Here is a 10,728-nt window from a genome sequence, read left to right as displayed (position 1 = left end):
TGTTGGCTTAATGGTTCGGGGGGGGGGGGCGGGGGTGGGCTTTGGATCCTCACGTCCTGAGTTCAAATCCCACTCGGCTGTTGAATTAATACCAGGTGGGGTTGACTCTGCCTGTCATCCTTCCGAGGTCGGCAAAATGAGTGCCAGCTTGCTGGTGTCCTGCCAGCTTGCTGGTGTCCTGTGAGCACCGAGTGGTGCCTCGTCCAGGATTGTCCCCAATAGCCAATGAGACTGTTTAAGCAGCACCAACGCTCTGCACAGTGTATGGTCCCGATCTCTCTCATGGTGTCCCGCTTTTTGAACAATAATTTTTCCGTTCTTTAATTTCACTATTATTTAATATTTCAATTATTTACTTTTCGATTATTTCTGTTTTTTTATTTTTTTTAATTTTCATTGACTAAAATTGGTATGTTCTTATTTTTAATTATGTAAGTATTTTCAATGACAGAATTTAATTTTTTTAAATATTTTCAATTATGTCATTACTTGTTTTTTGGTTTGCAATTTTTATAATTTTTTTTTCAATTTTCAGTTATTAAATTGGCATTTCAAAAACTTTTAATTTCTTTAATATTTTCAATTACAGTATTTAAATATTTTTTATATTTTCAATTATTTAATTACTTGTTTTTTGGTTTTCAATTTTTACAATTTTTTTATAATTTTCAGTTACTAAAATTGGGATGTTTATTTTATTTTTAATTATGTATTTTCAATGACAGCATTTAATTTTTTTTAATATTTTCAATTATGTCATTACTTGTTTTTTGGTTTTCAATTTTTATTTAAAAAAAATTTCAATTTTCAGTTATGAAATTGGCATTTTTAAAACTTTTAATTACTTAAATATTCTCAATTACAGGATTTAAATATTTTTTATATTTTCAATTATTTAATTACTTGTTTTTTGGTTTTCAATTTTTATAATTTCTTTTTCAATTTTCAGTTATTAAATTGGAATTTTAAAAACTTAATAACAGTATTTAAATATTTTTTTTATATTTTCAATTATTGAATTACTTGTTTTTTGGTTTTCAATTTTTACAATTTTTTAAATAATTTTCAGTTACTAAAATTGGCATGTTTATTTTATTTTTAATTATGTATTTTCAATGACAGCATTTAAATTTTTTTTTTTCAATTCTTTAATTACTTGTTTTTTGGTTTTCAATTTTTATAATTTTTTTTTCAATTTTCAGTTATGAAATTGGCATTTTAAAAACTTTTAATTACTTTAATCTTTTCAATTACAGTATTTAAATATTTTTTATATTTTCAATTATTGAATAACTTGTTTTTTGGTTTTTAATTTTTATAATTTAAAAAAAAATTTCAGTTTTAAAATTGGCATTTTAAAAAGTTTTAATTACAGGTACTTTAATATTTTCAATTGAAGTATTTAAATATTTTTATATGTTCAATTATTTCATTTTTCAATTTTTTTTTGAATTTTATTATTACAGTTCCTGGGTGGAGGCAATAAGTGTTTTTCATCTTGGTATCCCACTTTTTGGAAAAAAAAAAAACATACAGCTCTTTTCATCATGAAGCATAATTTCAAGTGCTACCATTTGGCTAATACTCGCAGAGTACAAGCCCTATGAACGATCTTGTTCCAAGCATCCAACACATTCTTCTGACGCACACTTTTATTTGGGTGGTGTAGAGGCAACTGACAGCTCTGTGTAGGCAAAAAAAAACACAACAACCTGGGTTACATGCATGAAGCAAAAACATAAGTACTGCTTCTAATTCAAAACACCTCACTGCACTGTACTGTAAATTGTGGAGACTTATAATACCCGGGAGGCGGTGCTACACGATACACATTTACATGGAGAACTTGCGTGTCCCACCCGCAAGACCACCAGCAAAGATAAAAACGCCTCTATACATTATTTGGGGTCATGCTGATCCTGTGGAGCAAATCTGGATGTAAACAGCCCAGAACTGTGGGAGGAATAGCATGACAAACAAACACACACACACAAACACCGGTCTGTGAATTTTAGTAAGGATTCCGAGTTGGCTATACAGAATTTATAAGAGGAACCATCAGCAATCTCAGATTGCAGCCCTCTCGTTGCACAAGTATTTGAATGGTTCTTGCTGATTGGGTGATGATATTGTCATCCAAGGATCACAGGTTCAAATGTTTACCTTGTTCAGGTCACATTACAGTACGCTGACTATAACGGCACTCAGTAGAGAACATACCTCCACCAGGCTGAACTTCTTTTGTTTTTGTATCCATCGTAAAGGCTCGTAGAAGCGCGAGAACACAGAATGGGTCAGGATGCGACACAACAAAAGGAACAGAAGAAGGATAACGTGGAAATGCCAACAGCAGGGCAGAGGGAGAAAATAGACTGAGACGTTACAAACAAGGGATGCGTGTAACGATGAGGGGAAGGGAGAACGCTAAGGGTGGACTAGATGGATACAAAAATATAATTTTGGGAGGGAGGGAGGGAGTGGTTTAACAGGTGATGGAGGTCAGCAGTGGTTCTGGATTTTGGCAGTTTTACTGCATGCATCCTGCGCAGATGCCTGTGAAGGGTAGGGGGAGAGGAGACAAAGCATGGACAGGGCAGAGGTTGCAAGATCGGTGATTGCGAAGTGACAGGCCCATAGACTCAGACTCAGCGTGAGAGATTCAAATGATCTTGAAGGCCTCGAATTCCAAGGCATCAAGCTGAGCAAGGTGTGATGCAGAGGCTGGGTCAGAATGGCAATGATTGAACTTTAAAATGTGACCCTGATTCACAGCTCACACCTTGTGAAGCAGAAATATACAACAGAGAGCCACCAGGTTTTAGAGGAAGAAGACAAGTCTGAAAGTTCAACCTATAGGTTGGACAGATGTTTTCTGCATCTCCTGAGAATGGACGCATGCTTGTTGCATATGTGGGCTTTGTGAAATAATCTGAGTTGTCTTTGGTTGTGTTTTATTTCCAAGAAGAGAAGGAAAGTTGTTTCAAAGCATCTGCCTCACCACAGGAATCAGTGTACCATGGGCAGGAGGAAGGGAAGGATAACTAAAGACAAAATGGAGTTGTCCTGTGCATAAGAGAGAGCAGGTTTTTGTGGAAGAATTCCCAGGGTGAGTTAATAGCTGCGGTGGCAGATATCAGAGACATCAAAAGGCTGCTTGCAGTCCCTGCCAGGATGTGTTCACTGTTCAACTTTTTGGCACTTTTGCAGTTCTCTAACAATAGCAGCAGAGATATTGACTCTCATAAGTACATGATCAGATGAACCAATTGGAGCAAAGGAAGAGCAGGAGACACATGTATGAAAATTCGTCATTGCAGAGTGCAGAAGGATTTGCCATTGGGAGAAATGTGGGTCGGAATGTTCACTGATTGGGTGAGGGCTATGGAGTCAGAAGTCAGAAGTCAGTTTTGCTGTTATGTCACGGTTGGGTGAAGAGGTACCATCACCCAGCCAATTGGTATGGTGACACTCCAGCAGAACGCCACAAAAAACATCACACACACACACACCCTCGTCCATTTATAGTAGAAAGTAGATGCAGTGTTGTTGCCTGACTTCAAAGCAGATGGAAGATGACCGAAGGCAAATGACGGTGAATAGAGGTTTTTAGGACAGGTGAGCTGATGCCATGTGGTTCCTCGATTTATTTTCTATGTGTGACATTAATTTGTGGATTCATCATAATCAGAGCAATGCACCATTTGCTTGCAGTTGCTCATAAATGTAAATCTCACAGTGCCATTTGAAAAGGGTAGATCGTTGGGTACTTCTCCCAGAACGAATTTCTCAAATTGGTTGAACACTGTGATAACAAGGAGACCTATTCAGGTTAATTATCTGGGATAAAACACCTGTATGTAACATAAATGGCTGTGGGACGGTTTACATTTTGTATCACACCGATATGCTGGATCTGAATTGGCTTGTCACCGAACCAATTCAAATCCACCTAATTTTGTCATAACTCATCCACAACTTTTTGATATATATATATATATATATATATATATATATATATATATATATATATATATATATATATATATATATATATATATATATATATATAGTTTTTAACCCTCTTAATTTTAGAAATCAGGCCTTTGTTGACATTTTGACCTCAAACATTAATTCATGCTTGAATTCAGTGAGGGGATATGAAAATTATGTTCAAATTTCAAGTCAATCAGATGAAAATTGACAATTTTAAAAAATTTTGGCCTATGGTGACCTCAAAAATAATCGGTGGTTGAATTCAGTGACCTGATAAGCAAATTGTCTTCAAATTTCAAGTCAATTGGATGAAAATTGACAATTTCTAAAATTTGGCTTATGTTGACCTTTTGGCCTATGTTGACCTCAAAAAACAGTTGATGGTTGAATTCAGTGACTTGATATGCAAATCCTCTTCAAATTTCTCGACAATCGGATGAAAATTGAGGATTTTTGAAAATTGGTCGGTTGATCCCAAAATAATGACCGTGATATCACATGGTTATGGAACATGTGGTAAAGTTTCAATTTCCTTTGCTGAACGGTTTTCAATGTACGCTCTTCACAAAATGCAGACACGTACGATGTATATACGTACATACGCTACCAATCGCTTCACCCTGCATTTTGCTTCGCAAGCGCAGGGTAATAAAACAGCTCATTGCAGAGAGTGATAAACCTGACAATTTTACAAACGTTACCAAGAACATCACCACAGATTCCCCACAAGAATGTACTGCGAGTTTATTCTTTAACTCATGCCAGTGTGACATCGTAAGGAGCAGCTTGGCTGTCCTGCAGTTTTATTTTTACATCGAGCTAAAGTATAATTGGATGAGGATCTGAAACATGAATGACATGTACAGGAAGGACGTCAGGGGCCGTCGATGTCCTTCGACACGAATTGGGACAGAATGACACATAGCCATGTAGCTAATGGGATTTTAACCTGGATTCCTCAGCACAAGATAGTAATGGTGACGAGGCTAAGCTTTTATTATACATTTGCACATATTCACAAAATATGCTTGTCATGCAAATTGCATGGGATCAGTGAACAAGTGTGGAGTGGAGTGGGATCAGTGAACAAGTGTGGAGTGGAGTGGGATCAGTTGAGTCATCTGTGATAGGAGGATACCAAGAAAGTTGAAGGAGAAAATCTGCAAGACAGTGAATAGACTGCTTATAATGAATGGGGCAGAAACATGTGCTTTGAATAAAAAGGGAAGAGGAGTTGCTGGAGATGAGAGATAATGCTTCGGTGGATTCTCGAAGAATCACAGAGAGTTCGAGTTGTAAGCATCACAGAAACGAAGAGAGAGAGAGAATAGGTCATGGTGGATTGGACACGTGATGAGGAAAAAGGATGAAGAACCAATCCAGAAAGCATGGAATGAGCCCATTAGAGGGAAAAAGGTCAAGAGGATGGACCGAGATTTGAAGAGCGTGGGATGAGAGAGGAACATGAAATGGAGGATTTGAGTAGCTGACTAACTGTTGAGATTAATGTGTGGAGGAGAAGAAGTGAGCATTCATTCATTTCACCAAATCACGTTATCGAGAAACCCAGTCATTACACCCACTCCGCTTTTGGAGAAACTGGAGTTAAGGAATTTAAAAACGAATGGAATTCCAAACACGACACAATCACCATATGATTTATTTTAAAAACATAAATAAAGTCATTATCTTTACGTTCCTTAGTCATGTTTCATATCATTAGAATTGGGTACCATTTCAAAACAATGCATCCTCCACCGTGAAGAACAAACGTGATTGTAATTGCTTGTTTTGATTGTTTTGTGATACAAAACATTGGTTTTGTTTTGTGAATAACAAACGTCATTGTTTTGACAAGAAAACCATTTAATTTCACCATCAACTATCATTGGAACAGGAAAGCCCTTCTCCACCATCATTGTCTTGTGCCTCATTCCTGTGAGCAGATGATTCCGAGTCTGAGTGAGGAACGGTCTGAGCTAGAAATGGGAACAAACATCAAATCAGCAATTGTCAAGGTCAAGCCTGACATTTCAAATACAGAGCAAAGGCTAAAAGGCTTGATATGTTGAGCCTGAAATATATTGCAGAGAATGGAGGGTAGAAGATGCTGAAATGAAAGGAAGGAGGAAGTTATAATATGTAGATTATGTGGACATTTTGTCATTTGTGTACGTAATATATAGATGGCCTCTTACAACCTTTCGTTTTAACCCTGACAAGAGGTCAAACACACCTTGAAATGCCTGTGGATGTTGCCGCTCAAGCTTCCTCTGTAGATTACTGTGAAAAACCACACAAAATCATTTCAAAAGCAGAGTTAATTTTTTTATATCACGAGTACGTGCCAGTCAAAAAAAATAAATAAATAAATAAATAAATATTCAAACCGCGAGCAACAAACAACAACCAGACAGGCCGTTTCTTCGCTCTCGAGTGCCCGGACGTGCGTGGCCCGGAAGTTCGAATATGATTCGCAGTTACGATTATTCGCAATTTAGTTTTAATACCCAATTATTCAATTTGCGCAAACGTATTTTTCCTTTTCGCAATGTCGTGGCAAGGAAAAACAAAAAGAGAAGAGAAGAGAAGAGAGAGAGAAAAAAATTTACTTCCTGGTTCAGAGCATACCAGCACTCTGATGTTACCAAAATTTATGCACCGTCTAATATGAAAACGATCATAACTTGGGGCATTGTGTTTATCTATAAATGCGCATAAGAAATTGAGAAATTATTAGAATACACGAAGTCATCACTATCCGGAAGTCCGTACGTTGTAACCCGTAATGGATCCGGAAGTCCGTACGTTGTAACCCGTAATGGCGAACGCGGCTGAGCTTCCCTTCCCCATCGGCCAGGCCCACGCAACAACGTGTCTTGTCATTGGTTTGGTAAATAAATGGCCATAACTTGGGAAGCACTTGTCCGATTAATATCAAACCTTGAAAAGGCACATCCTCAGGGCCCCAGCAATATACCTGGCAAGTTTCAATTAGATCGGACCAGCGATCTCACACACACACACACACCTGGAATTATAGATAGATGATAAGGTACAAAAACAATTGAAGCCTTTTACTTTGTAATCTAATAACTAGGCCTCAGCACCACTGGTGGCATCAACATGGTGATCTAAGAACAGAAGTAAATTGGGCAATCCATGATAAAGGAACCCACCGGATCCTCCTAAAAATGGTATCCAAGTCTCGTTTGAGTTCGGTGAGTGTGTGAGTGTGCTGCTGGAAGCGTTCGCTCATGATCGGAAACCGTGACGCCGATAGCGCATTGAAGTTTATCAGCATCTCGTTGGTTTTCTCGAACCGCCCAAGCCTGGAATGCAATGTCATTATGAAGCTCTATTTGTGAAGCAATCAATACTGTGCTTACAATTGCATGAGCAGCAACTTGAGATCCATCCCACAGAAGCACATTGTATGTTAAACCAAAAAATTGTAGTTGCATAACTTTGGGAGGGGAGGGGGGGAGGTTTAGCAGGTGCAGAATAGATCAGGGCTTTGGATGTGGGTTGATTGGAGATGGTGGTGAACAGATGTCTTGAAGACCTGGAAGGATGAACGAGATTGAAGAGAGTGTGGAAGTTGGTTCCATCGGCAGGAAGAAAATAAAAAATAAAAAAAAGAATAAAAAAAAGAGGAACAAATGAGTGGAAGTGAGCAGTAGTTCTGGGTTTTGGCAGTTTTACTCGGAGGAGGTTGCTGGTGGACCACGTGCACCCTCCAGATACCTTTGGACGGGGGTGGGGGGGGGGTGGGGGGAGGGGGCAAAGGTTACAAGATCAGTGACTGCGAAGTGACAGGCCCATAGACTCAGAATGAGCGTGAGAGATTCCAATGATCTTGAAGGCCTTGAATTCCACCAAGTCAAGCTGAGCAAGGTGTGACACAGGGGCACCAGCCCAAAGGACAGAGCAGTACTCCAGCAAGATGTGGATGAAAGCCTTGCAGGTGAGTGGATAGGAGTTCAGGTTTCCCAAGGAAGGACTTTGCATGACTGAGGATGCCAAGTCAGCAGTTGGCTTTGTGGACCAACTTTGAAATGTGGCTTGCCCAAGAGAGATTCATGGCTGAGAGCAAGACCCAAGAGTATGAGTGACAACCTCATAGAGAGTGTTGTTGAGAAAGTAGGTGGGAGGGTTTGCACTCCGGTCCTTTCAGGGAGGGTGTGAGTGTGTGGGATTTCTCAGTGTTGAGAAATATTTGAAGTGTTTGACCTGTTTGTGACTTTATCAAGGTCTGAAGAGAGAGAAGAGGCTGGAGCCTGCTTGTCTGAAAGATAAGGGACATCACAGCAATGGGTGGAGTCATCAGCAAAGAGATAAAGAGGATTTTTCAGAGTCAGAGAGATCATTGAAAAAGATTAGGAATAGGACTGGGCCCAAAACACTGCCATGGGGGCACTTCAGCCTTGACAGGGAGAAGAGATGAAAGGACTCCATTGAGAGCCACACGTTGGCTATGAGAGTGGAGAAAGTCAGTAATCCAAGAGTAGAGTTGGCTTTGGATTCCATCGGCAGACAGTTTGAAGAGAAAGACAGGATGCCAAACTGTATTGAAAGCTCGAGATATGTCCAGAGAAACGACCCTGATCTCATGTTTGACGTGAAAGGCCTCCATCCATTGTTGGGAGAGTATAAGCAGCATATCTAAGGTGGAGTGGCCAGGTCAGAATCCGAATTGATGATCTGAGATGAGGTTGTTGGAGAAAATGAATGATTTTATGTGAACTGCGATGATGGATTCCAGGACCTTGCTGATTGAAAGGAAGCTAAAAGGTCTGTAGTTAAGGGGATCCATTTTTGCACCTTTTTATGCAATGCAGTGATGTTGGATGACTTCCAAGCAGATGGAAGATGACCTCGGGTAAAAATGGCAAAGAGATGAAGTGAGAGAGTTGCAGAGCAGGTTTTTTTTTTTTTTTTAGGAGCCGATGCCGTCCAGTCCATTTGCCGAATCAGAGTCAATGGTCGTCAGAAATGTTTCCGTCTTCTCAGGTGCAAAAACCACAGAATCCAGGAACAGTTGGGTACGACTGTGATATCTATACATAACTAAAACTCTCATCTTGTATGTCTGCATGCATGTTCCCAAAATACAAAAAATACAGCCCCGACATGTTCCCAAAATACAGCCAAAACAGTACATAATAGCACAAAAATTTTAGGGCCACCTCACTCACCATTCTCCTGTGGGGTGTGCAGTATCAAGTTTCGCTCAAATCGGGCAACGAAAAAAATTATAAAAAAAATCAATTCCCGATTCAGTCAAGTACTCTTGGGGAGTATTTGATCAATGCAAACAACCTCTGCGGTATAGTTCGCTGGAGCTATCTTTTTATTATCTTGCCAAAACGAAGTTTTTGCAAGATATGTTAGTCAGCTTGTATGTTTTTATTCATTTATTTATTTATTTTTGTTTGTCTGTAATCACGTATAAAAAATTCTGCAGAGCACAGTTATCATTGGAAATTTTTGTAACTTCGCATATCAGAGGCCTATAGAGGTCCCTTTCAGTGCACAAAATTTTGAAGGTCAAGGTCAAAGGTCAAGGTCACTTTGTCGCAAATCAGGGGAGTCGACGAAAACCTTATTTTTTTAGTAATTTTGATCGGATCGTCTTCAAACTTCATGGGAATATAGTTCATGGTCTGGCGCTCAGCTGATTAATTTTTGGTGGCGATTGGCCTTGACCTTCATATGTTTTTTTTTTGGTCTGTAATCACGTATAAATCACTCTGCAGAGCACAGTTATCATTGGAAATTTTTGTAACTTCGCATATCAGAGGCCTATAGAGGTCCCTTTCAGCGCATAAAATTTTGAAGGTCAAGGTCAAAGGTCAAGGTCACTTTGTCGCAAATCAGGGGAGTCGACGAAACCCTTATTTTTTGAATAATTTTGATTGGATCGTCTTCAAACTTCATGGGAATATAGTTCATGGTCTGGCGCTCAGCTGATTAATTTTTGGTGGCGATTGGCCTTGACCTTCATGGTTCGCGCCTAAGGTCAAACATTTGACCCCAAGGTCAAATTTTCAAGTTTTAGGAACCATATCGTGTAGCGCCCACAAGCTCATCGCTGGACTTGGTATTCCAACGCTGGCGGTGTGGCAAAGGAGATTGACCATGTCCTCATTGACGGTCGTTGGAGGATGATCCAGAACTGCAGGGTCTACCGGAGTGCTCAGTTCCTCAATACTGACCACAGGCTTGTTGTAGCAACTCTAAAGCTGCACCTTAAATCCTGGAGAATGGTACCATCCCAGCCGAGGCTGGATGTTGCCAAGCTCAGGGATGAGAGAGTAGCTGAGGAGTTTGCGAACAGGCTGAGTGGACACTTGGGGGGTCTGGGTGCTTTGGGGGGTCTGGGTGCTTTGGGGGGTCCTGAAGAGTTGTGGAGCGCCTTCAAGACCACCGTCCTTGATGTTGCCGGTGGATGCCTTGGAGCTCACCGCAGGGCAAAGAAGAATTTTGTCTCCCAAGGGACACTGGATACCATTCACCAGAGTCGCAGGGCCAGGCTGAATGGCAGAGCTGAGCTGTTCAGGGAGCTGAGGCGTAAAACTGTACGTGCACTGAGGGTGGACAAGGAGGCCTATGTGCGAGGAATCTGAGGGGGTAGAGCATCACCTGTGGACAGGTGATTCTCGTCCCGCTTACAGGGGAATTCGCGCATTACGTTCATCCAAGCCCATCCCTCGGAGCACTACAGTTCGAGCA

General features: G+C 40.0%; 1 protein-coding gene across 1 annotated transcript; it reads right to left on the bottom strand.

Annotated features, from left to right (window-relative positions):
- Window positions 1-4,720: 4,720 nt before the first annotated feature.
- Window positions 4,721-7,661, bottom strand: LOC147011474 (kxDL motif-containing protein 1-like). The gene is made up of 3 exons (XM_085857312.1): window positions 7,173-7,661; window positions 6,230-6,276; window positions 4,721-5,972 (listed from the first exon to the last, which is right to left on the bottom strand). Exons 1-3 carry the CDS (start codon window positions 7,340-7,342, stop codon window positions 5,872-5,874), a joined length of 318 nt encoding a protein of 105 aa, XP_085713438.1. The 5' UTR covers window positions 7,343-7,661; the 3' UTR covers window positions 4,721-5,871.
- Window positions 7,662-10,728: the final 3,067 nt, after the last annotated feature.

Source organism: Eptatretus burgeri, chromosome 15, assembly GCF_056783735.1.
Source record: "Eptatretus burgeri isolate ZD-2024b chromosome 15, Ebu_testis_v1, whole genome shotgun sequence".
NCBI classification, from domain to species: Eukaryota; Metazoa; Chordata; class Myxini; order Myxiniformes; family Myxinidae; genus Eptatretus; species Eptatretus burgeri.
Note: the sequence above shows the minus strand (reverse complement) of the source record. Positions and strands in the feature narration are given on the sequence as shown.

Coding starts and splice junctions, on each gene's coding strand:
- LOC147011474 (XM_085857312.1), bottom strand. CDS start 7,342: ATGACATTGCATTCCAGGCTTGGGCGGTTCGAGAAAACCAACGAGATG. Junction 6,277..7,172: donor ACCATTTTTAGGAGGATCCG/GTGGGTTCCTTT, acceptor GGTTTTTCACAG/TAATCTACAGAGGAAGCTTG. Junction 5,973..6,229: donor ACATCCACAGGCATTTCAAG/GTGTGTTTGACC, acceptor TCCCATTTCTAG/CTCAGACCGTTCCTCACTCA.